The sequence below is a fragment of the Dermacentor silvarum genome, chromosome 4 (genome assembly GCF_013339745.2).
Source record: "Dermacentor silvarum isolate Dsil-2018 chromosome 4, BIME_Dsil_1.4, whole genome shotgun sequence".
Lineage (NCBI taxonomy): Eukaryota > Metazoa > Arthropoda > Arachnida > Ixodida > Ixodidae > Dermacentor > Dermacentor silvarum.
Window position 1 is genome coordinate 70,330,562 of NC_051157.2, and position 27,283 is coordinate 70,357,844.

The 27,283-nt window shown below is 46.1% G+C and overlaps 1 protein-coding gene across 3 annotated transcripts in view; it reads right to left on the reverse strand.

The window, feature by feature from the left end:
* The window catches only part of LOC119450199 (liprin-alpha-4-like), an 81,624-nt gene that overhangs the window by 12,773 nt on the left and 41,568 nt on the right, over positions 1 to 27,283 (reverse strand). The window contains exons 15-21 of one of the 3 annotated variants that reach the window (XM_049665702.1): positions 24,657 to 24,784; positions 23,732 to 23,818; positions 21,606 to 21,793; positions 10,686 to 10,794; positions 8,024 to 8,117; positions 2,095 to 2,295; positions 1,755 to 1,930 (exon numbers count right to left, since the gene is read on the reverse strand). In XM_049665702.1, the coding sequence (XP_049521659.1) occupies positions 1,755 to 1,930; positions 2,095 to 2,295; positions 8,024 to 8,117; positions 10,686 to 10,794; positions 21,606 to 21,793; positions 23,732 to 23,818; positions 24,657 to 24,784 (983 nt within the window). The remainder of the gene's footprint in view (positions 1 to 1,754; positions 1,931 to 2,094; positions 2,296 to 8,023; positions 8,118 to 10,685; positions 10,795 to 21,605; positions 21,794 to 23,731; positions 23,819 to 24,656; positions 24,785 to 27,283) is intronic. The other 2 variants (XM_037713582.2, XM_049665703.1) reach the window with 2 other exon arrangements.

Below are 27,283 nucleotides of genomic sequence, written 5' to 3' on the forward strand. Positions count from 1 at the left end.
GTAGAAGTAATGCCCACTTCATCAAGTAATTTAGCTCAAGGGTTATAAAACAGGCTTCTTTAAAAATTTGGTGCAGCAAAAAACAAAAAAAAGAAACATACTTTACAACAATTCCCTCATTATTCACATTTTCTCACAGTAAATGGAAAAGGCAGTCTGCTCACTGTCTGCAGCTATCAAATGTACCTTAGATGCAACATGCACTACTCTGTCGTTGGAGCAATAGGCATTGCGCACTGAAAACAGCACCTTGACACAAAGTGTTGCACGCATAAAACTGGTTCATTGCACACTAAGCAAATAAATAATTTCTGTAAAAATCTGCAACATGGAGGAAGTTTCACATCAAGAAAAATTGTCATCCACCTGACTGTAGCGCAATGTTACAGCCAGGCTACAGCATACTATTTAAACCACAATCACTGTCCCTCAGCCATGGGGAGTGGATCAGATACCCACTACAGTCAGCGTCCGATATTTTGGACTCCCAAGGGGCTGTGAAAACGTCTGAAAAAATGAATGCATGCCGTTTCCTGCCCCCAAGGGCTCCAAATCGCCACAGGCATGTCCAAAATAGCGTTGAAGGCCTGCCAGTACACTTAATAGGTGTATCGGTGCTCATACTGTGACAAGTGAAGGCGGGTGCACGCGGGCACACGTATGATTAGTACATACTGAGTCTCGTGACAATTGCCCCTTCCGACTCATGGTATGCTTCACCGCAATATTTCACGTACGCTTCACCGCGTAACACTGCTGTATTGAGACGAAGCTGACTTTTGGGAACCGGGATTATGCAACGCGATCGTGCTTTCCAAGCTTCGAAGCCATTGGAGAGGATTGCAAAGGCGGAGTCGGCGCCTTTGCTAACAGTGGCAAATTGCTTTAATGAAAAATACGGCACCGAACAGCAAAAGTCTTGGTAGCGAACGTCAAAGCAGGTAGGTCTAGTGTCGCGATGGAGGCTAGGGCTACCAGCGGATCTGCATGCGAGAGCGCCGGTTCGAGGCGGTGAGATTATCAAAATGGTGACTGTGGTGGCTTCGATAACGCAATTTCAGACCTGTGGTCATGGCAAGAAGTTCAGAAAATCGGACGGTGAAGGCTTCTTGCGTCCGAAATTTCAGATGTTCTTATACATTGACTCCATGGGGTACGTGGTGGTGCCCCGAAGCTGTCCGAATTATCGGGCATGTCTGAAAAATCGGGCGTCTGGAAAATCAGTCGTTGACTGTATAAGTGGAGTATAAGGGTAGTTATCGCACCTATGTGCAGCTCTCTCTCTCCTTTAATCCCCACAAGCTGCTGGAAGCTACACAGGAGATGGTAAGAGATGGCAAGAGAATGAGGCCTCACCCAAAAGTTGAGCATTTTCGCTTTTATTTACGACGCTACTACAGCTTCAGTTATACATGTCACTCTCTCGATGCGAGATGGGAGCTCAAGCTGCTTCGCGTCGCCACGCCCCAGGAGTCACGTCACCCACAGAGACCAATCAGAACATTCAGTTTTCAGAGCATCTCGAGTGGCAGCTGAAATGTCTATACTACGCAGCCCACCGGTGCGATCTCCGAAGTCGTGTGCAGCGGATGCGGCTATGCAGAGTTATTTTATTATTGTTATCTATTTAAAGTGTGATGTAAATTTGTTTTATTAGATAGGCATGCTTGTTAAAATGGAGGAGAAGGGCAGGGGGTGAATTCTACATGGCCACTTACAAAGCGCAACCTCAAAACAAAACAGCATAGCCGCACCTGTGCAGGTTGTCAACCATCTTTAGGTGCACCCGAAGATCTTTCTTGGAGAGGTGGCTAAGCATGCGGGCGTCCACCAGGCACTCCATGAAGGTGGACCGGTACTGGGGCAGCCCCAGGCTGGGCAGCCATTCGTTGCCGATCCACTCGTGGTTCATCTCTCCAAATGCCAGGCTCTGCACACAGAATGGCCAACACACATTATAGGAACAGGGACACTGGAAAGTCCTATGCAACAAGCGACAGCGAGAGAAGGAGTGAAGGTGGGGGAGAGGGAAGAAATCCTGTAAGAATGTGACTTACAGCAGAGAACGAGGCAACACTAAGATGAGAGACTCACCGTGCGAGCAGGTTTCGCAGCCGAAGGGCTGGTAAGGGCGACCATCTCCTGAATGGCAAGGCGCAACTTGAGCCGGTGAAGCGGATTGCTGATGCCAATCTCGCGCTGAATCTCGGTGTCCGACAATGCTGACATGATGGCCCCACTCTTCACATTTGCACGGCACGCCGCCACATACCAGGCTGGCATGCCCACCCAAAGCTGCGCAATGGGTAGAGAAGGTTTTAACATCTTACTACTACAGGCAAACCCAATTTATACTGAAACCAGTCAAGCTGCAAGCATACTATGTAAGAAGACGTGCAGTTGCACTAAATAAAGGTATCTCTGGTTGTTAGCAGATATAGAACTTCAAGCAGTACCATGGAGCACTGGTACTTCACTTTCCCACATAAGCCAGCCACATTCAACTGTCCAGTACTGTGACTGAGCAGGCCTCTGAGTTTAACCATTGTACTTAACCGGCAGTCAGAAAGCAGTGCAATCCCACAAAGTTATGTTACATGCAAAGTCCCAGCAAAATAACTTATCGAGGTGCTGGCAAACTCTCTCCCATTACTTTGGTGGATCTGCTGAATATCCGATTCCCAAACATAATAGCCACTAGAGCAGCATTTCGTTTGCTATCTGGCACAATCTTAATAATGGTAGTAAATAGTGGGGTTCGAATACTAGAATATATGAATATGAATCAAATAGTGAATGTTTGAATAATTTGATTCGCGAATTGATTACAATCAAACCTCGATATAATGAAGTTGTACTTGCAGTGAAAAACTTCGTTAAATCGTAAATTTCGTTAATTTGCGGTTTTAAAGTTTCAGCAGAAAAAATCATTTCACAATTTCCCAGAACATTGCTGGTGGATACAGTGTAGACAGCTTATAACGTAAGTCGCCGGAGTCACGAATATTTGCACTATAAGCGGTGCCACACTATCACCGAAACAATGATTTTATTTCAATAGCAATTACATGGACACTCCAGGCGCATTTCTGCTATCACCGTGACATTCCGTACAAATTCCAAGGGCGATAAAATTGTCGTCGCACGCCGTATGCTGTATGTGCAAGTGAAAGCGTCCGAGGTTGAGCCAGCAATCCCGGCTGGATTGCCAGCTCAAAGCGGGAAGGAAGCGCGCTGTCTTCCGTCGCGCGCATGGCTCCGGGGGGAGGGTAGGGATGGGAGGGCTGTGTTCTACTCCGGGCGGCCCAGGCGGCTGCGCACTTCCACCGGGCCCGCTGTATTTTGAAAGTCATCTGCGATGGGGGCACAGTCTGCCATGCGCTGTGTTTTCGCGGCTTAGTTAACGTTGATGCGAGACGCAGCACAAAGGTCAATTCGCTCACTGCTGCAGTCGCGTTTCCTCACTACAGTAGCCGACGGACTTTTCGAACTCCAAAAATTCGGACTTGTTGGATATTCCGGACTTCATAGACGTACCGTTAGGGTTCCCATAGAGCTAATGCATTTTCGCGACCGATTTTTCAGACGAATCTAGGTGCCAATGTTTGACTTTCTGGACTAAATCGCTCGCTCCGAGCCACGCTACCCGATCTTGAGGGCCGCCATGTTGGAGTTTCCGCTGGCTTGGCTTCCAGTGGCCCCCTGTATAGCCTTCAAGATTAATAAATGCACGCTATCCTCCCGTCTCGGAGGCCATGCCCACTCTTCCTTGGCTGACAAAACGTACCAAAAAGGGGCACTTGCTTTATTTTTTTTTTTTCCCGGTCAGCTCAGCACTATCGTCATAATCACTTAAGCGGAGTCCCGTTTTTTTTTTAAGTTTTGTTTTTTGTTTTTTTAAGTTTCGGTTGCGCCGTACGCTGTGTGCGGGTGAAAGCTTGCGAGGGTGAGCGGGCAATGCACACGAGAGAGAGGAAGGCGGCCGGAAGCGCGCGGACTTCGTTCGCTTGCAGGGCACGGGGAGGGAGAAGGCGACGGAGACAGTGGGGAGCGGCTGCTGCCGATGGAGCTGCCGCGCAGGCACCGTATCTTGAAAGCGATCTGCTATGTGGCCATACCGCAGGGGACTCATCTTCAAAGCGATCTGCGATGGGTACAAAGGGCGTGCGCCGAGTGCCAGTAGCTTCGTATGCGCTGTTTTTTTCTTTTTTTTCGACGTTCGCGTTGAAGCAAGCGAATAGACAGCACGAAGGTCAATTTGCCCGCTGCTTCTGGTGTGCTTTCTCACTCCAGAGTTTTAATGAATTTCCACGGTCATCCAGCGAGATGTGTTCATGTAATCTGTGCGCGCGTGACACCGTGCTTATTTAGTTAGTAAGCGCATATTTACAACTTTATATGGCCGATAAAACTAACATCATTACTACGTATAACCGTCCATTAATTTGCTATCGCAATCGATGCTCCGCCTTTTGGGCGAAACTGCGCCATTTTTCTTAAGCCACTCTAAGCCTCATAATTAATTTTTTTCTTGGGGTGCGCGAGTTTTTCGGACGGTTCAGTTTTTCGGACTATTCAGTTTTTCGGACTGTTCAGTTTTTCGGACTGTTCAGTTTTTCGGACTGTTCAGTTTTTCAGACTGTTCAGTTTTTCAGACTGTTCAGTTTTTCGGACTATTTTTCAGACCCCGCGAAGTCCGGAAAGTCGGTCGGCTACTGTATAGCGTTTTGACAGCAAGTTTTACGGTCACAGAGTGAGATGTGTTCATGTTTGCTTGTGCACGCGTGACACCATGCTACCGATGATAAAGAGCAGGTGCCATCTGCGCTGTTTCAAAGTCAGGTTCGGCGTGATTTGCTACCTGGCAAAGAATTTGAAATCTCAGTGATGCTACTGCGGACTTATGATTTGGAGCAATTTTTGGAGCATCAGAAATTTCATTTTGGAGCACTTTGGAGCAGGCAATTTGGCATTTTGGAGCAGCTTGGAGCAGCTGATTTTTCACATCCTGAAGTATTTCGAAAAAGCCAGTTGCAATTTACATTCAATTACCTGAATAATTCTTATGTTCTCACGAGAAGCTTCGTAAACATTTCCATCTATTGCAGATCTCGTGGGAAAAAAAATGCACTTGTGTGCATGCGACACACACAGACACAAATTGATATCATTTCGTATATTGCTAGTTTTCCCAGATGTCATCGGTAATATCCAGAAACAGAAATGATGGACACATTGGCGGCACGCAGTTATTATAACCACGTCATGCTGCGCTTCAAACAAGCTACTAGCTGCGTTTCCGGAGTAGATAACGTCCGCCGATGAATCGCCAATTAACCTTGAAGCTGCGAGCCTCGGCAGAAACCGCACTTTGCCGTCGAGCCGCCTTGCAAGGCAGACGCCGCGTCGGCGCCGTGCGTGGCACTGCTAAAGTCACTGGAACCTGGAACTTTGAAAGTACCGCAACCGCCGGAGCGAGCGCAGGCAACACTGCGCGGAAAAGACGAGCAGCTCTTCCTCGGGTTTTCTAGGCTTGCTACAGTGAAGAACAGCACGATGGCTGCCGCAGTGGGCCCTGTGAAATCCACAAACAAAACCGCATTTCGTTTAGCTAGATACGATGTAAATTACAAGTACAGTAGCCGACCGATTTTTCGGACTCCAAACATTCGGACTTGTTGGATATTCCGGACTTCATAGATGTACCGACAGGATTCCCATAGAGCTAATGCATTTCGCGAGCGATTTTTCGGACGAATCTAGGAGCCAATGTTCGATTTTCCGGACTAAATCGCTCGCTCCGAGCCACGCTACCCGATCTTGCAGGCCGCCATGTTGGATTTTCCGCTGGCATGGCTTCCAGTGCCCCCCCTGTATAGCCTTCAAGATCAGTACACGCACGCTATCCTCTCGTCTCCGAGGCCATGCCCGCTCTTCCTTGGCCGACAAAACGTTCTAAAAAGCTGCACTTGCTTTTCTTTTTTTTTTGTTAGGTCCATACGCTGTGTGCGGGTGAAAGGTTGCGAGGGTCAGCCAGCAACCGCAATTTATTCTCACGCACGCGAGAGAGGAAGGCGGCCGGAGGCGCGCGCGGACTTCGTTCGCTCGCGGGGCACGGGGAGAAGGCGGCGGAGACGGTGGGGAGTTGCATTCTGCTCTCGCGGCTGCCGACGGAGCTGCCGTGCAGGCACCGTATCTTGAAAGCGATCTGCTATGTGGTCGAAGTGTGCGCCCGCGATCTGCGATGGGTACAAAGGGTGTGCGCCGAGTGCCACTAGCTTCGTATGCGCCGTTTTTTTCTCTTTTTTTTTCGACGTTCGCTTTGAAGCGAGAGAATACACAGCGCGAAGGTCAATATGCCCGCGGTCATCGAGCGAGATGTGTTCATGTAACCTGTGCGCGCGTGACACCGTGCTTATTTAGTAAGCGCATATTTACAACTGTATACGGCTGATAAAACTAACATCCTTACTTCGTATCGCTGTCTATTAATTGGCTATCGCAATCGATGCTCCGCCTTTTGCGACATTTTTCTTAAGCCGCTCTAAGCCTCAATTTTTTTCTCTTGGGGGGGGGGGGGGGGGGGCGAGTTTTTCGGACTGTTCGGTTTTGCGGACTGCTCGACTTTTCAGTCCCCGCGAAGTCCGGAAAATCGGTCGGCTACTGCACTCGGAAAGTGAAGCATTTAACTGTGCGCCACCCGTTCTAAATGCAAAGCTATCCTGATGCTCGTGTGTCACACAAGATTTTTTTTTTTTCGAATGACTAGGTATCAAGCGCTGCCACAAAATCGTTTATATGCATGGATATTATCGCTTTCTAACGTGGCTACTGATTTAACCGCGCACGAAATGTTTCATACAGATCTATTTCTACGAAAATAAACGGTCCCTGACTGCACTACAAGAAAAGGGACGCTAAAACAGAATTAACCAGGTCATGTTCGTGTTGTTTTAAACAACACACGAGAAAATCTATATTTTAATTTTCAACATTGACAGGTCGATCGATCTTTCTTGCAGTGGTTTTCTCACTACACTTTGTTATTTTTGACACAGTCGCCCGTATTCCATCGCTCTTCGAGCCACATTTTGCTCGGTTCTGCATATTTCTGAGCATCTCCTCGCTTTGTTTACTCAAGGCAAACCGCAGTCTTCAAAGCAAATGCGCGAAGAAGCTTTTCCATCACATTATGGCATTTAGGGAGTTCGATGAAATACCGCAAGGAGCTTCTCAGCTTTGCGATATCAACAAGTTCACCAAGTGGGAGTGAACTTGTCGCTCTTTATCCGGTGCAGCCAGAGATAGCAGGGCGCTTGCTGTCGCTCTTTCCGCTTAACTGGTATCGCGAAAAGCGCTTTCCCGGACTCCCGGCGGTTGCTGCACCCGACCGTGCAGCACCCGGGCATTTCCTTTCGTTTTGTTTTAAGTCTACGAAAGTTACATATACACTAAATTATACAAAATGCAAAGTCTGACCTCGTTGATGACTCGTACGCGCGGCGTGTGCGAGCGATGTCTGTCTGCTTATCTCCTCCGGCGTGGCTTAGATGCGCCATCTATAGTGGAAAGTGATCACCTGACGGCAACTGACCAATCGGCGGCGCGGCGGCTAAGAGAAAAGGGCTGCGGTACTTTCCAGGTTCCAGTGACCTTAATTGGGACGTACGCGCTAGAGCTTTCTTGTCTCCTGTTTGCAGCTAAGGTTGCAACTAAGGCTCGCCCTATCGTCACGTTGAACGTTTTAATTCCCCGGTGGTGCAATTGGCGATATACGTCGTCAAATCCGAGACTGTTTGGCGCAGTTAGGCGCAATTTTCGTTGATTGTATCAGGATGGTGCGGTAAATCCCAATTGGCGCACTTTGGCGCAGTTGGTGCAGGAGTGGAATCACTGAAATCTGGAGGGTCACGACAAGTTTGCAAGGCTCGCTACCCCCCCAAACTAGTGTCGACAAATCAGAGACATATGTATGCTTGCCACATCACCCCCCAAGTAAAGACCCCAAGAGGTGAGCGCTTACCTCAAGCCAAGCAACAATAGTGGGACCATTCCATAACGCAAATGGAGTGCCTGCTTTCATGGCCTCTGCCAACAGCTCGTGCCTGTAAAGGAAGCTGACGCATAAACAGCTCTGTGCAAAACTGCAGAGGATCTCTTTGCACAAAAGTAGAATAGAAAAGCTTCATGTACAGTTGGTGTCGAAAGTTTATGTACAGTGGGATAAGAGAAAAGGTTGACTATTTCCACAGCCTAGCATACAGATTTGAAGCATGTACTAGAATATGTGGAACACATAGTGAACACACAGTACACACATCGTACTCTTTTACTGGCTAAAATCACAAACTGCTTGGAAATTCTGTTGTTTTCTCAAATACTGAGGTCCATAAGATTTTAATGCCAAATGCACAGCAGAATCCCATTGATATGTTACCGCTTGCATTTTCCTGGCTGTTTTCTTGCCTTTGTAGAGCCCCAGCATGAAGATCCAATCTAGCACATTGCTGCTTTTAAACGTCACCATGCCATAACATTTCTGCATTCTAATTTGTATTCCGAATGAGACAGCAATAATATATCAGTATCAAAAGGTAATACAGACCTTGCAGTACAAGAATACCGTCTGATGAGAGAACACATTTACACATGTGCAAGTTTTCTAAGGACTTGCCTACCACGGCTGCCACCACAAATGGTGGCATGAAATTGACATCATTGTTGCCTTCAGCCAGTAGCTATCATACCACATGTGCATGAAAACGAGAAGCATGTGCCAGTCAGCAATGATAGATGCGAATAATGTCAGCTTGTGATATATTTTCAAGCTTTCAAAGAATAAACCTGATGAAATAAACTGTTTACAAATTAAACTGCAGTAATTAATTTTAATGGCTTTTTAGATCTTACATTTTACCGCCTCTTAACCAAGACAGAGGTTTGAGAAAGAGATAGGAAAGTACACGGTGGCTCGCAACACCATCAGAAATCCTAGAGCAGCCATCTGTGATGTCACAGAACATACCAAAAGCTGGCCAAAGTTTGTTCATTTCAGGCTACTTTGTTCATTCCAAGCTACCAGGCATTTTATTAAATGTTGCACTACAACATAAAATAAAAAATACTTACTTCTTTCAATATAGTCACTTAAATTTTAGTCATAATATTTTCGTGCAGAAAAAAAAAAAGATTCAAGATTTGCAAGGATTTGCAATGTGTGCAATGCAGAATAATGAAGTTGTTAATGTCACAGCTGAGGCACAAGGAAAGTTCAGAAGTCAAATATGTCCTTATGCGTTAAAATATGGAGACTTTATTGCCGCCGGAATAATTCCCGAGACGGCCACAAAAGAGTAATAATCCAGCTGCTCAACTTCATTTAGTGTTTTTTTTTTTCCCTTCAGCAATCCTCTAACACAGGGAGACAGGGGTTCTCAAGCATGTTTGTTCCAGGAAACCCTGCTAAGCTCCATGAAGCGCCAAGGACCCCCCCCCCCCCCCCCCCGAATTAACCGAATTAAAAAACCGAATGTCGAATTATCGAGGGTATCAAGAAAACAATAAACAAATGCTTAACTACATCAACACACTTTTATTTCCTCAATGAATCAGCAAATCCTGTTTCTATTTAGCACAGACCAGTGCGGAAGCTGAAATTCGCGTCATCTCATGACTGATTAGCGCTAGCAGCGGCGATATCCCGATTATTGTTTCGCCAGTCAGCTGTTCGCCAACAAATTGTCCGTCCATTGCGATGCAGCCGGTGCTCTTAATCTTCGACAGCTTTGCACTGAGTCAAAGCAAAACTACTGCTTGCCGCAAGCGCTGCGAATGAAACCGCGGCTGCTATCGACGCGATCATGGACGGCGATCTTGCGGTTCAGAAGGCAAACGGCCGACGCACACACCAAGTCAAAACGAAACTACTGTTCGCTGCAAGAAGTGCGGACGAAACCGCGGTCACTATCAACGCTACCATGGTTGGCGACTACGCAGTTGTGAAGGCACGCAGTCACAGCACACAGCCATGGCACGCAGCCACTCTCTCTCGCACCCACTGCTTCTCGCGCATGCACAGAAAGAGCAGAGAAATCCAATTATGATGTGCTCGTGTCAATCACGTGCCGCGCACGATTGCCGCTGAGGACCATGGCGGTGCGGACTGCGCCGCTTCGTTTCGGTTGGACGATAGCGCTGTTCTTGCTCTTCTGCGGTGCGTGTTTGCGATGCTCCGCGCATTTTTTTCTTCATTTTTTTTATTCCTCCAACATATACGTCAGTGCGCACGCAATTGGCAGCTACGCTATCTATAACCGGGAGAAATGCGCATGTCGGTAAATTACGGCTTCCGAGATTTAAGTGCGAAAGCTTAGGTGCGCTGCCCGTTTTCAGAGGTTGGGTGGCTACAAGCTGCTTGCGAATTTATTGCGCAGTTTGCGCGTTGCCATTACGCGTTGTGATGTGCTTTTTGACACTCGGGCATGAGTAATGGAGGTTCTGTGGACCGAGCACACCTCGTTTTCGCAGTTTTAGCCACTTGGTGAGCGCGGGACCACGTAAAATTTATCAGTGGCTCGCGGAACCCCGAGCAGGGGCCTGCAAAACCCACTTTGAGAACCCATGCTCTAACAAACCCCAAAAAATGTGCTGTGAAAATTGTGAAAGACAGCATAAGAGAAACCCACTTTTTCTTTGTACGCCGATCCACCTCCGTCTTTGGCCCCAGTGTGCCTCCCGCCAGAGAGAGGGTTCCGGTGTCACTCCCACAAATGTCACTGTCCATGTAGATGCCCCCTGCAAGGCGAGACAAAAACAGGTTTGTCAGAGCTGACACAGCAGTGCCCTTAGAGCAAGGAAGGCATACTAGAAGAGAAAGTCAGCGGAAGCATGAAAGATACAATCAAGCTGACACTAAGGCCTGATTTACTTAACTGTCATCCACCTCGTCACCATCACAGCACCGGCGTTCATCAGAAGAGAGTGTTTCCTTGCAGGCTTTTCTTCAATAATAGGACGCCAGCAATGTTGCCCAATGCTCTTAACGTCACCGGCATCCCGTTTCTGAAGAGCAGCTGGCGAGGAAACGCTCTGTGCTCACAGACGCCGCTGACGTGACGGTGACAGGAAGGGGCAAATGAAGGCTATATGAATCAAGCTTACGCCTCCCGGCTTAGAAGAACCAAAGCTATACAGCATAAAAGACATGCCACTCGGGTTTATGTTCACGGTGCACACTGTTGACTGTCTAAAATGGTATAAACCGAGGTAGACATTCTTCTGCATTGACAGATGGAACAGAGGAACAAATGGTGAATGTATGAAAGGATATACAAAATGCACGAATGTATAAAGTACAGTATAGACCACTTATAACGTAACCGCTTATAGTGCAGGACTGGATATAGTACGGTCTTTTCAGACTCTCGTTAATTTTCCCATAGCACTCTATGTATACACATACCGCTTACAGTGCAGCTGCGTCAGATGAAATACCGGTTATAATGCGGCTTCCGCGGGAAAATCTCGCCGACAAGGGCGGTAGCGAGTACGCTTCTCAACGAGGTGCGCCCACCGATGGGAGAGGAGATCAACGAGGGCGATGCGGAGGAGCATGAGACGTGGAGCATGAGTCCAAGGGCGATAAAATCGTCGCCGCGCTCCGTATGTGCGAGTCGCGTCGGCTTCACGGAGAGTGAACGCACAAAGGAGAGCCACACGAAAGGCCGTGGGGGTATGGGAGGGAGGGAAGGGGGGGGGGGGGGGCGAGGCTATACCGCGGCACTAAATGCGTATCTTGCAACCGGGCGCAAGGGGAACTGGCGACGCAATCTCCCACGCAAAAGGAGCAAAGCGGGAAGGCAGCACGGGAGGGAGGGGGCGGCTTCTACTCTGCTAACAAATGCGTGTGCGCCTGTGCCGGCTGTCGGTGTTGTCGCGCGCACCGTATCTTGAAAGCGACCTATCTTGAAACGGCTCTGACCTTTGTATGCGCTGTGTGTACGCCGCTCAGTTCCTGTTGAAGCGATAGACCGCACGAACCTTCGCTCGCTGCGGCGGCCGCGTTTCCCCACGCCCGCATTTTGACAGTGGTTGTCTGCGGTCATCGAGTCTATTCATGTTTGCTTGTGAGCGTTGACACCACGCTTGTTAATTCAGTTAGCGAATGTGTCAAGTTTATGCAGCCGATAAAACGACTATCCCTATTCCTTATAGCTCTCTGCCAATTTGCTACCTCAATTGATGCTGCAGCCTTTCGGGCGAAACTGAGACATTTAAAAAAATTATTACTTTGTCTGCTTCATGTGAAGATCGTGGGTACTTGGACATTTACCTTTGAACGTTCGTATATTTAAACAGATGCGAAACTCCCAGTCGCACGCTTCGATTCTCGGATACATGCGACTGCTTGATCTACATGTTTTGCATACTTGCAGGGCTTGAAAATCGTTGTTTTTGTTATAGTGCGGTACCGCTTATAGTGCAGATATTCACGACTCCGGTGACCTACGTTATAAGCGGTCTACACTGTATGTCAGTCTATACAACACACGAATGTAGGCCTTATGATGAAATGCTTCATTTCAGCATCACAAATATATTTGTTTTATTCCATGTCATGGGTTGGCTTCGAGATCAAATGGAGTCACTGTTTGGCAGACACTGGTTTAACTCTTTACACACCACGCCCATTGGGCATCGTTAGCCCTTTATCGATGGTTTGAAACGCCGTTTTCGAGACCTTCCACGCCGCTCACGGACATACTACACTATCGGACGTGAAGGAGGAGAACTATATTGTAGTTTTCTAAGCACTTCGCTTTTTTCCCGCAAAGCGGTGATTTTTAAACGTGCTCCAAAGTTTTGCCATCGTCAAAAGAGAACGAAAAAATGGCCGCCTACTAACGATGGTTTGAAACGCCGCTTTCGAGACCTTCCGCGCAGCTCACGAACACACTGCGCCATCGGACGTAAAAGAGGCACTACATTTTTGTTTTCTAAGCAGTTCACTTTTTTCCCGCCAGGCGGTGATTTTTAAACGCGCTCGAAGTTTCGCAATCGTCAAAGCAGAACACAAAAATGTCCGGCTCCGGAAATGGCGCGCACACTTTGGTAGATCGCAGATATCGCGATTCCGCTGCCTCTGCGGCTGCTCTTATCCATACATCGAATAGCAGCGAGTCAGAGGACGCTGACTTCTTGTTGGCCTTTGAGTCTGAAAGCGACAATGATTCAAACCAGCCCGGAATATTGGCAGCCGCAGCCCAGCACGCCCAACTGTAGTGCTTGCAGTTAAATTTTTGTAGCGGAGTATCTGTTGAATGAAAAGTTTTGATTTATTCGGAGATAGTGCCTGGTAGACGGCAAGACATTTTGTACGGTATCTCATAATTTTCGTAACATTTTTTTCTCAGTAGATACAAGCGTGTCTTTACAAACTTTGTTCAATTTTATCGCACAATCTTGATTTTAACAATTTTATATCTTTTTTATGACATACATCTTGTTAAAAACATTTATGCATAAAAAGTGCATTCATTTTGCTTTCTGTTTATGTATTACATTAAATATTGAGTGCAGTAGTTCCTTTGGAAAAAAAAAAAACATCTGCCGTAACATACAAAAAAGAGTTAACCATGCAAGGTATGGATTGCACCTCGCGTCTGCTAGGCACTAAGCGTTTACATGTGCATCTACAGCATACATAACCTCTAAAGACTCTCTGTTCCAGGGTTGTAGAAGAGCTCTAAATGGTCGTCTGCATTTTTTTTTACTATGTACAGATTCATTCAGCCTTGCGCTGTAATAAGATCAGTGACTGCATGTGCCGAGCACGCAATGTGTGATCGTCCCACCCTTTGTTCGCAGCAATCATTTCAATTTTGCTTTCGCTTTGTCTTTCAAGCACATCACGTGCAAATGAAGTAGTCACAGTGAGATATGAATGCAGCACTTTAGCGACTCGTCATCAAAACGTGTTGATCATTCCACAATCTTTGTGATATCACAAAACACGAACAAGGTGGCATGAAGATCACACAGAAGGCACTCATATTCTACAGTATGATACACTTAATCTTACATGTAAAATTACATGACTGTTGCTTTGTGTTTATACGACCAGCCTGAGCTGTGCATGAGGTGTCCTTTGTTTGGTTCGCAAGTGAATTGTAGAACTTTTGTACTTTAATTCTCTGTTACCAAAAGAAAGTTAAAATGGAGTACTGCATGAAGAACATGTATGACACAGCAGTTTTAGACGCGGACATCATAATACTGACGTGGTGGCAGCCATTATAATTCTCTTTCGCTCTTTAGTGTGCCATTATTAGCTTCACAGATGGTAGTGGCCATTATTAGTGTTGTGTCATCACACCCGAAAGGAAGACAGAACAAGTACAACCAGAGCTGCAGCGTACACGGGAAATACTGACTTTATTCTGCACACGATTGGTATTTACATAGTTGAACGATGGCACAGGGCTGTTGATAAGATAGCTATACAAGGGTTCATTGCAATCAGAACAATTAGCTTAAGCAAAGTAAACAACCAAATCATTTTAGCCCATTAAATAATAGGAACTTATAATTTTGCATCACTTTCATATGCGTAACCGTGCAGAAACAGCTTTGTTCATAAATCTTACATTTTTACTGTTAGTGTGACCGAAATTACAGCATGTGAAGCAGCCTGGTGATTCTGTTAATGCATCGTCACTTACTGTGCTGTAGCAAGCTTAAGTGAACTTAGCAGCTGCTTTCTATTTCACAGAGAATTGAAAAAGAAAAAATGCGTATGTATCCTTACAAGTGGTGAAGAAGAGTGTGCATTAACATGCTGCTTTAACTTCGTTGTACAGTTAAACATCGATACACTAGACTTCCCTAAATTCGACTCTGGTTAATTCGATTTTTCGATTTTTCATTTCTCGGCACCCATGAATTTTTTGGGCCCATTCATTCATTCTTCGGATCCTAAAATTGGCTATCGGCAGACAATTCAAACTTGAACAGTTGGCATGTATGTGCATGACCCCTATGCTGACCCCAAAAGTGTTAGTGGCAGCATCTGTCCCAGCAAAGCTCCAGGAACAAACAGTGAATGAGTTGAACATACGTCATCTCCCATCGAAAATGCCGATTTTGGGCTCACCCTAGGAAGATTTTCCAAGCAATAATGGTAGCTCACAATGTCTGATTAGAGCAATTAGCCAATATTAACGCACGCCTTCTTTTTCAGGAAAAAATAAATAAATTTGGGCTGTAAATTGCTTGAGCAGTGCAAACGGATACAAAACCATAACTGCCCCTTCGCGGCACCCGTATGCTTTACCGCATAACACACAAGGACTGCGGCAAGGCTGAGTTAAAACCGTGCGGCGAAGCTGACTTTAGGAAACCAGCCACCATTGTGCACCAGATATTTCTCTTGCTAAAAAATGGGTTCCGCATTAAGATTTCTAATTCATTCAGCAGCTTTATTCTAATTTCTACATTAGTTTTCTGCTTTGGACACATAGAACGTGGGCGCGCATTTGATTCTGAGGTATGTTAGATTTTGGCAAATACCACCAAACGAATCGGTAATGTGTTTGGAGATTTCTTATGCATCTTGCTTAATTCGACCAGCTGGATGATTCAATCAATTTAGTCGGTCCCATCAGATCAAATTAAAGGAAGTCAACTGTATAACGGAGCAAATTTACCAATTTTACCAACTTTGTTATATCAGTTTAACTGTACAGTTAAACCTCGATATAACAAACCTCGATTTAATAAAATTTGTAACGTGAAGAACTATTTTCATTTCCCGATTTTTGTTTCATGGAAAACCATGTATTTCTTTTTTGAGATTTAACAAAGTAATTTCTTGACACCGTTTCAATTTAAAGAAGTTTTCTGCCATTTCAAGCATGTACTTGTGCCTGTACAGCTGGTAGACCTAGAAAAAAAAAAGAAATCTATAAAAATGTCGGTTGAGGAAAAAGTTACTTGCAAGTGTGTTTCCGCAAGAAAAGTTCAAATGGCAAAAATGCTTGAATTTGTTTAAAAACACTCTTGTATTTAATTTGAGGGTACCATCTGGTCATGGCTGTGGGCACTAAGCGTGGTCAGCCACGGCGCCCAAGATTAACGGTGCCACACAACGCAACACGTTTCTCTCGGACACCGTGAGCCAGGCAGATGCATTGCTCTCAGTGCAATCTGTACCATGCACACGGGCGCTCATAACCCCGCTGTTACAGCCAGACCTTCTTGTAATTTGCTTATAAGGGATCACTGACAAGATGCTATCCACAAGGAATGTTCTGGAAATTTGCGATATGATTTTTACTTCTGAAACTTTAAAACCTTGAATGAATGAAATTCACGATTTAACAAAGTTTTTCGCTGCAAGTACAACTTCATTAGGTCGAGGTTCGACTGTATAATACAGGTTCATTTATAATCAGTGCAAAAAACATTGGCAGAAAATGTGGCATCATTAACAACGTTAACAGATGTTAACAATGTTACCAGAGCAGGCAGAATGCAAGTGGAAGGTCCACAGAAAGCACCAACAAAGTGCCAAAACATAGACTTATTTCACTTATAATAGAAATGTTCTGCATGTTTTCTGCAAAAATGTGGCATCGTAGGGAAATAAGTTATCAGAGGAGTCAACACGTTTTATTGCCAGAATATCGGCTCAAATACCTCACAGTGAAGCGCTGCTGTTTACATTTCAATGTGTGCCACCGACTACCTATCCACATTAACGTGTTGATGATGCTGCCATCTACGGGTCAATTTTGCAGCAATATATAATGGCTCCCCTTCTTAAGGGTATCAAGGTGCCTGCGTAACCTTGTGCTTGTGCAGGAGATAGTCCGCACTACAGCCATAAGCATTCTGCATACCATGACAAGTAATCCCAGGAAGCCACCTCTACAGAAGTTGTTATGACGTGGTCGAAACATTGCAAACCTTTCCAGCAAGACGTATTGCAGAGGATGCTCTCCTGTTTGAGGAATACAGTCGAATCCCCCTACTACGAATGCCGCTACAACGAAATTTCTGCCACAACGAAGATTTTCTGATTCCCCGTCAGCTGCCCATAGAAAGTAATACAAAAAAGTCTCTTCATAACTGAAGGCGTTTTATTCGGTATTTCCGCTTCAACGAACTTTTCGAGAATGAAACTGGGACTGAATTGAAATTGGAACTGCCTAGTAGTCAAATTACAAGGCCCTTCCAAAGCTGTGATGATCGTATGTCCACTTGAACGAGGTTTTCGCGAACGAAATCAAATTCAAAGTTCCGATTTACACCCCTGCAATCCATAGCCCCAGGTGGTCATCACGCGCCTGCGCGAGACTGCATGGGATCACCACAACCGCTGCCGTTTTCTGTGGTGTGTGTCCGGTGGAAATGGCTACGCCAACGAAAAAGCGTAAATTTCTCTCTCTCAAGGTATTCCAGCCGACGGCTAGAGGCGGCGGGGGAGAAGGACTTCTCTCCTGACGTTCATTGACTGGTGTTTTTAATAAAGTTGTTCCTCCTCCTCCTTAAGGCGAAGGCACATATGATCACTGAGGCAGAAAGTGGAAGGAAGAAATCTCGCAGTTGGGGCAAAGCATCGATTGCGATAGCAGATTAGCAGACAGCTATACGAACTAAGGATAGTAGTTTTATCGGACATATGAACTTGTAAGCATTCGCTTAGTAACTAAATTACCAAGCACGGTGTAACGCATGCACAGGTAAACATGAACACATCTCGCTCGATGACCGCGGAAACTCTGTGTCAACACGCTGGAGCGCGAAAGCACGGCAATAGCAGTGAGCGAGCTGGCGTCTGTGCCATCTCTCGCTTTAACGCGAACTAAACGTCGAAAACACAGCGCACACGACTCTACCAGCACTAACTGCACTTTGCCCACATCGCACATCGCTTCGAAGATGAGGCCTGCGTGGGCGCGCACTTTGTGCACGTCGCAGATTGCTTTCAGGATATGGCGGCTGCGCCGCAGCTGCTGTTGTCAACATGATGCCAACGTCTCGTCGTCTCGGGAAAATGACAACCCGCTAGACGCACCGACTTTTGACCTCATCTTAAATGTTATCAGAGCCCACGACAATGACATTGCGATGGCTCCTTTAACGGACTGTGAGACTTGCGTAACGCCTTTGCTTGCCGTAAGAAATCGTAAGAAATCCAGGCTGACCGACTTCTGGAAATAAAACTTCCGGTAAGCGCAAGCTTGCCAAGCTTGCCTACTTTGTCATAAATATGCAATGAAATTGTGATAATTCAAACCACTTCATTGTGATGGTGCATGTGCTGCAAAATGAGTGTTCTGCGATCGGCCGGGCGCGCGCGTTGAGTTAGGCGTCGGTCGTAATGTACGAGAAATGCTGTAACAGCGGCGAAAAATGCATTCTTTCGTTAAGTTGACACTTTATTGACCGCCTTCGGTACGTCTCAACTTTTGCCCCCACGCCATCGCGAAGATTTCCCCGACGATGGTTTCGTTCGTGGCTTTGCCGTTTGGCGTACGTATATATGTACACACTAATTTCGCGTCAACAAAGTTCCGCCACAACGAAGTTTTTCGCATGTCCCGTGAATTTCGTTGTAGCGGGACTCGACTGTATTGTACTTCTTTGTATCTGCCCGTTAATGCACGGTGAATCTTCTCCGCATTGAAAATCACTCTGATTCTACAAGTTTTGGAGAGCGCCAGCTATGTCTGTGTAATTTCCTGTTGCCACTGGAATACATGTGTACACGATGCCACTCTTTGAGGCTGTGTCGCATGTAGTTACACCTCACACAAACTGCGCAGAGCTTAACTTAGTATAGCCGCACCGATAGCCCTTCCGTTAATCCATTCTAATTATTCATATGATGTGAGCTTATCTTACTTAAAGAAAGAATTGAATTTAATTCCCCTTTGTATGCGCCGGTGTACTGGAACCCTTTCACTTTTTCATAAGTTTTATCACACCTCGCTTAATCAACCACCCTATATCCTCCCCGCAGCCCGAACATCTCATCATACACGGCACACTTTTCAAGTGGGCTGCCCTCACAGCGCCACTGCTACCTTTTCCGCCTCATTCTTTCGCCATGCCGCTACAGATTGGAACAACCTGCCCCACTAAATCGCCGCCATTATTCGCCCTTGTACATTTATGGAGAGTGTCACTGCGCACTTTTCACAATGAAAGTGACTTGTGTTAACACACTTATATGCTCATGCAATTTTAGTTTGTATTATTTAGGTCTATGTATTTGCACTGACGTATGTAACACTTTACCTCATGTAGTGTTTTTTGTTTGTTTGCGTGTTCATTTCTGTATTATGCAAATAATGTACTAATGTATTCCCACGGGGTCTTTAAGGTAATAAAATGAAATGAAATGAAATTAAGCGTCTTGGGCAGTTGGGGCTCACATGGAGCTGTTTTATAACTTTAGGTTGATCTCTAATAAAACCTCTTTTACATATATGTAGATGAGGAGTGTATATCACAGCTTGGCTTTGTTTATTTTATTCTGTTATCTTCAATTTCGTTATTCTCATTTTCACTGTTAGCCAAGTTTAACTACTTGCTATTATTTATTTATTTTACTGCAAAATATGCTATTTCTGTCTCCTACTCAAGACACACCACCTCTACGACTTGCTGCAAGCCACAGCTTTTAACATTCTGAAAAACAGCACTACCTATACAGGGTAACAGAAAAGAAGGACAACGTCACTAACTACCCACTCTTGCATCTTCCTGTGATGCGACAGCTAGCATTGTTATTTATAATGTTGATGCTCAACCAGCCAGCTCAACTTCACACTCTCGCACAACAGCTTTTTGCTCTGGATAACATTTCTTGTGTAGTCCAGGAAAAAAAAAAAGAAAGGAAATTTATTTAAGCCCATGCTACAGTGTAATCTTGATATAACAAACTTCAGGGGACTGTGGCAAATTGTTCACTATTCTGAAAGGTTGTTACAGTGAAAGCCCCAAAATTAATCATTCCGCCCATCACCTCATCAGTTCATCAGTTGTCAGTGTATGGGCTATCCACGACAACGTCGCTGTTAGTTCTCAGCCTGCACTGCTGCTATTTTCCAGATTCCGCCGCCACGCACCACTGAAGCACCGTACAGTAAGAGTGGCATGCGCAAAGGTGACACTGACGCCGAGAAAACCACTGACAAAGAAGCTCCATGTTGCCTCCAAAGCACGTTTATTTTTGTTTGTTTTTCACATTCCTTGTCGTCAACACCACAAATGTCTCGCTTGAGGCAACTGTCTCACTTGAGGTGGACACCTGAACTATTCCAAAGCACAAGTACATGCAAACAACACCGTTCGGAAAGTGCGACCGTGTGGCATTCACGCGAGCACGGAGGTTACATTTCTCTGCAGGTGTAGCTAGCATGGCTGCAAGAAAGAAGCGACGTGCAGAAAGAAGGGTGAAAGAAGGAAGAGATGTGCCTCCGTTGTTGCCGAGACAAGTGATGCGTTGTCGCCTCTGCAATAAAAAAGTTCTCTCCTGCGCTGTCCCAGGTTTTCCAAACCCCTGTGTCGCAGTGTCCGCTTTCTGTGCCTTGTCACTTGCTAGCCTACTGTTCCGGCTGCCATGAAGGATATACAAAAATTTACGAATCCCCAGATTTTGGAATATTATTTCGTAGTACTGAGGCGTTGTTAACATGATATGCAAACTAAATAACGATAATTATTATTGCGATAGCAAATATATGGACACTCAAAAGCAGATTTCTGCCGTCGGCGTCGCCGTCGTCATCGCCGTGAGGTTCCGTATGACGTCAATGGAGATGAAATCGTCGCCGCGCGCCGAACGCTGTATGTGCGAGTGAAAGGGGGCGAGGGGCGCGCGCTTTCACGGGGAGTGAACGCACAGCGGATAACAAACGCGCGTTCTGCGCCGTGCTCGCTTAAGGGCTGCAGAAGTAGGCGTCTCTTTCCTCCTTTACAATCACCATATATGTAGAGCAAACGCGCCTTCTTCCGACGCGCGAGAGGCCGTGGTGGAGGGGGGGAGGGAGAGGGAAGGGAGGCGACGTTTAGCTGCGGCACCAAGTGCCTATTTATATCAGAGGCTCCAGCAACAGTCACCAACGCCGCACGCATTTTGAGCGAACGCGGGCAAAACGCCGACGGCGTCGACAACAGTTCTGCGTGTTGCCGGTGCTGCTGCATGTCCAAGTTTATACAGCTGATAAAGCTAATATCATTACTCCGTATAGCTCTCTACTTTGCTATCGCAATTGATGCTTCGCCTTTCAGGTGAAACTGCGACAACTTTTTTCTGACAAGTTCGGCATTTTGAAGTTCGCAGTACTTAAATATCTTTGCATTAAAACTATAAGAAGCCAACAGGGGATTCCTGAAAAGTTAGTTAAGTAACAAGGTTTCACTGTATACCCAGCCCTCTGTACTAACCAGTGCACCCGGTGAACAACCTGGGAGGTGTCCACATACAGCCCACCACATGTCGCATCTGGCACCTAAATGGCAAATTCACCCAGAGCTGTTGAATGCATAATCAGAAAACGAGGCAAATCAGGCCACAGAACAAACGGTCAGCTTACCAGACATGCCATACTCCTGTCCATAGGGATCCTTCCCTTTGACCTTGTCCTTTTTGCTAAAGAAGCGGCCCAGCGAAGACTTGATGCCTTTTTTCTTGGCCGCTTTATTGAGCGAGTCTTGGGAAGAGTTGGTAGAGCTCAGTGGAGACTGAGCACTGAGTGAACTGGGGCCCCCATCCATGGTAACCCTAGGAAAAAATGAAAAACCTCTGTCAAACCTTGGGCACATCCAAAAGGTAAAGTCCAGGATATCCCTTCTTACCATTATAAAAAGTATGTACTACATTAGCAAAATACATTTGGTGTTAGATGCCTAATCAAAATGCCTTTATAGAGTCAAACTTTATTACAACAAAGTTTCATCAAACACAAAAGTACCTTCGTTATATCCTACATTCATTATAAGCATATACAGTACCATATTTTCCAGTGTATAAGTCGCACCTTTTTCTAAGATGCACCCCTCTACTTTTCGCGACTTTCGAAGGAAAAATTGGTATACAAGATGCAGCTACTTTAACTTGGTTGGCATGATAAACCATGATTACACTGCTTGTACACTCATCGCAAAATCTCATACTCACCCCATTTCAGGGCACTAAATTTTCGGCACTAAGGAAGTGGAGGCAGGTTGGCGGACAAGACAAAAAGTCTTCTTTACTAGCTTGGCTGAGGCTGCACAAAGCTGTCAGCGCAGCTGAGCACATACGAAGCCAGTGTACCCTGTTTTAGAGGTAATCTGCTTCGTGTACAAAAAGAGGGCATTCCAAGATGGCATGGCATTAATCGCGCTGTCTTTCCGCGCATTTAGTATTGGAGTTTGCCTAATCTTGAGTTTCGGAGACGCACTGAAGCAAGAGGCAGATGAAGCATTCGCTCCCCACTGCCAGTGCTTTTCATGATAGTGTCGTCGAACTGCTTGCGACGCTATCAGCCGCAGTTGCGGAGTGGACGCGAAAGCGTGGCTGGCTTCGCTTCGTAACCATGTTTTTTCCATCACCGACTCCCAAATTCAACAATATAATTTTTTTTTCTCGTTTAAGATTGATTTTTCCGATTGTCCGATAATTAAGAAAAATTTGCAGCCCCTTCCGTGTAAGAAAAATTTATTGACGACTGTACTTATTTTGCCTAAAAGGCTGAATAACGAAGCTAATTGGAGATTTTACCGACTTCGTTATATCGAGGTTTAACTGATTAACTCTTTCCCTTTCCCTACCATGGGGAAAATAGGTGTTTTTTGTAGGTTACGCCAGATATTTTTTTTCTGAAGGAACTACTGCACTCAATATTTTATGTAATGCATAAGCAAAAAGCAGAATGAATGCACTTTTCCCGCATAAATGTTTTATTAACGAGATGTATGCATCCATCTCGTTAACAACAGCCAACAGCCAACGTTAACGGCAGCCAACAGAAACATGTCATTTCTTGCGAGGCTTCTAAGCAAACCTTGAAAACTGGCAATCACTTATTAACATTGAAGGATGTGTAGCACAGAACTTAAAGTTTTCCTTTGCATGGAACCTTCTCCACTTTGTGAATTTCCACAGAACTCATCTACCATATTCTGTGTTTTTGCACGAGTTGACAGTTAACTCAATCTTGCTCCGAGATCTGCTAGCCTCCTGGTTAGCTCAGATGGTCAAACAACTGCCCTGGGGGGGCACTGGTCAAGGGTACGATCCGCGGACAAGGACAAATTTTTCTTTAACTGCAGAGCCTTCTATCTGGAAAACCAGCATAGATTTTCTTTGTAGTTTCCTGCAACTCGTGGGTGGATGACAATTTTCTCTTTCACTTAGAGGAACCATTTCCTGCCTTTTAGCTATCTGGCTGTTCCCGAGTGCATGTCCTAACAAGCTCAGCTTCTGCGCCCCATGCAAGCTTGCAGTTTCGTACAAGGTCAGTTTGTGAGGCAAAGTTTGCATGCTGCGTGACCTGCAAGCCATTCAATGATGTGGCACTAAAGACATCAGGATTTTAGTGCTCTTTGCCGTGCTACAGTATGCTATCTTGTTTAAGAACAAGCTGCACAAGGGCTAGGAGTGATAAAAGGTAGCCAAACAAAGCTTGGCAACACAGCCTAAAAAAAAATCCATTGAGAGACACAGCAACTGGCACACCTGAGCAAAGCATCTGGCGGGATGCCCGACAGACAAGCTGGGCTGCCGCCCAAAGCAGCGTGCTGTGACAGAGATGGCCCAAAGGACCTGCGAGAGGAGAAAGAGAAAGACAAGACAGTGTCGACGGAAGCATGCATTAAGCTACGAGCATGTTTCGCACGTAAAATGTATCCTGGTACGAAAGAAAGCAAGTTGTCTTTGCTGCAATGTGTAGACACTGCACATTAAGAAAGAGAAGGCACATACAAAAGCAGCTGAGACAATCCCACATGATGCCAAGTACAGAAGTAGGCACAATACCCTTAAACCACTCCACAAAGTTTTACTAAGAACAATGAGGCGGACATTTTTATTGTAGCCAGCTGTATCAGCAGTAGGTTTCTAGTTGTTGGCAAATTTCTTGCATTCCCGCTGATTTGAAAAAAGTGGCCACGTGTCAAGATCCAGAAAGCCCATTTTGCCATGGGGTGTCTGTGTGTCACGGAAGCATCATGCAGAAAAAGCAGTTTGCTCAAGCATAATCCTGTATCACAGCCATTAGCTGTGGACATGAGGTCATAGTGGAAACATGTGGCATTGTTCCATGAATCATACACAGGAAATTCTAAACTGCACATGCACAATGCATTGCATGATCATGTATACTGCACAGTTAATGGTTAACATTTGCCATTTCTTCCCTCGTTACTGCCTGCTCACATACTTAAAACACTGCCCTCTTTTCATCCATGTGAGATGTGTCACTGTGAACATTCCAATACTGAGACACATGTTGTTACTGCATCAAAACAGCAAAAGTACTAAGGATTCCTGGAGGGTTGGATTGACAATAAGTGCCACATGGACAATATGTCGTAGTCAACCAATATCATTTTGCTCAGCTCTATAGCTCACAAGTTTAAAATCTTCAAAGTGTGAGCAATACCTTCGCAGCTCTTCCGAGCTCTGTGCCAGAGCTTGGGCTACTCGGTCAATGCGCATTGACCGTGGCGTTGGCGGACTTGTCTCTCTCCTTAACAGCCGGTCGTCTCGTACCTCCAAGGACGCTGGTACCTGTAATGTATGGTAGAAGCGCAGGTGTTTACTACAAGAATGTAATTTACTCTGAGAGTTTTCAGGTTCACATATCAACACTGCAGTTGACCAGGCCAGCAGACCCTAGCACCTTCACCAGTATGTTTGGTATGCTGGCAACGAAGAGTTAAATACATTCGACCTTCGACACAATACACCCATACTAGCATAAAAAAACTTTGGCAAGGGGGGGACTTGTGACATAAGAGTACAAAAATAGCAACAAAATAATTGACAGAAAAAAATTAATAAAATAAATAAATAGAGAAAATAGAAAAGAATAGAAAAGTGACATTTCGAAATTTGTAACTCCTTTTGCCTTTAATTGTAAAGCTTCTTGCTTCATGGATCAATATTTTTTTGAAAAATCTATTTATAACGCACCTATGATCTGAATGTGAGCCAAAATTTACACTAACGCACTGCTTTTTTTCACGACAGCAAAATTTCGTTGCAAGCATGTTATTGTGATCATCCTTATCTCATTTGAAAGAGTGGCCCTTCACCTTTATTTTCCTGCCACTGTTGGCTGTCCTTTCTCATTGGCTTTCAAGGAAAAATACATCATCATACATCATATACGGTGCTTGGTGCACGTGATGGCAGCGCGCCATCCTATTGGCCTGGTGGCATTCTTTCATCTGCTTCAAGGAGTCGGCATGCACACATGCACGTGCCAATTTATTCTGATGTGGTTGCTGGGGCGTGCAGCTATTGCGCAATCAGTGAAGATCTGCACAAAGTGTAAATTTCGAAAACGGGTGAAGAGGTCGCTGGCCTAAAACTTCAAGTGCCCCTGGCACCCCCCAACAACTCAGGACGAGGACGCCGGACTCGCCAAGCCCACCAAGATAGGCATAGTGCCAGACCAGCGAACCAGTCAGCTGCCAACAGCATTGCGGACAGCAGCTGTGTGTGTCACAACATCCAAATCTTGCTGCCACATCAGCTAGAACACAACCGGAAAACATCAGAAGCAAGACTAAAGCAGATGCCCATTCCATCAATGAAACGAAAACGAAACTTTCTTGCCGAACGCGCCGCCGCCGCAGACCTACTGCTCGGTGCAGCAATGTTCACCTATAGACCGATCTCACTATGGCTACTGTGCATGCGTGCGCTTTACAAAAGTTTCCTTGCCGCCATGTTACTTGTAGTTCTAGGGAGATATTTCAACATGGCAGTAAGGCCCAGCGCAATGGTTCTCCACTTTTCTCCTTTGCCAAGTAGAGTTTTGTGAAAGCAGTGGTAGACAGTCTGTAAGAGTGCATTTAAAGTGACTAACTTTCGACCAGGTTGAGGGGCTGAAGGAGTGAAAAGTATTCTCTCGAATGCAAAATGTAAGTTATGCAAAATTTCACAAAAGTGATACAGTCGAATCTCGATAATTCGAACTCGAAGGAGCCCGAAAATTTGTTCATGATAAAACAAGTTCGAATTAAAAGAACGACTTGTTCTTGAAGTATTCATGCACCATAGCACGATGCACGAACGGTGGGAGTCGTGAAATATTGTGGCGCGCAAGAACACAGCGAGCAAGGACCACGAAACTGCCCACGCCAGCCAACGCTCACTTCTCGATAACTGCAGAAAACAGAACTTCAGGTAGCAGGTGAAGCAGGCGCCGGCGTGCAGGCGAGCGCACAGAGACCGTCAAAGGTATCGGTGTTATGGAGGAGTTCGCTCTCCATGAAAGCGCGTCCCTTGCATGCTTTCCCTCACACATACAGCATACGGCATGCGGCGACGTTTATATAATAATCAATAATAATAATAATAATAATAATAATAATGGGATGGAAAAGCTGTGGTGAGAAAACTAGAATGGCGGGGAGGCCAGTGCCCCTCCCCACCACCTTCCACCATCCGGGAAACTGATTGTGTTAAGCTGTTTCACTCCACTTTGTGGGGATTGAGGGTTGCGCCGGCATGATCGCGCGCGCTTCGCCTGCTCTGCCATCCCTCGCCATCGTTCCCCGCTGGCCTCCTTCTCCGCCCGCGCCGCCTAACCGGTTCCCGCGGTGGCGCTGCGCACGCGCCGGTTGGCGGTGGGGGCGGAGCGCTGACGTCACTACGCGGCCGGTGGTCGGCCGCTAGCGGGGAAGCGTGGACTTCTCTCCGGGACCAGCGCACGGTACGTTCATGCTTTCCTCTCGTCCGCCGACACCTTTGTGACTAGGACTGGAGCTCGCGCACGGTGCCTTTGCCCGTGCGGGGAGCGCGTACTTTGTGCTGATCCTTTCCCGACGCTAAGCCGACGAGCGGTGCCATTAGTGCTCGCGCGAGGTCGTACCTCGCCGAGCCGCACTTGCCGAAAGCCTAAGCCGAAGGATATTGCCCGTGCTCTCGCGAGTTGACCCATTGGTTATCGCCAGAGCAAGTAGCATAGCCGCCGGGACTTTTCCTAGCGGCGTGTCCCAGCTTGAGCCTGTGCTCTCGCCGCGACGTGCTATAGGCGCCTGTTATTGTATTTTCGCC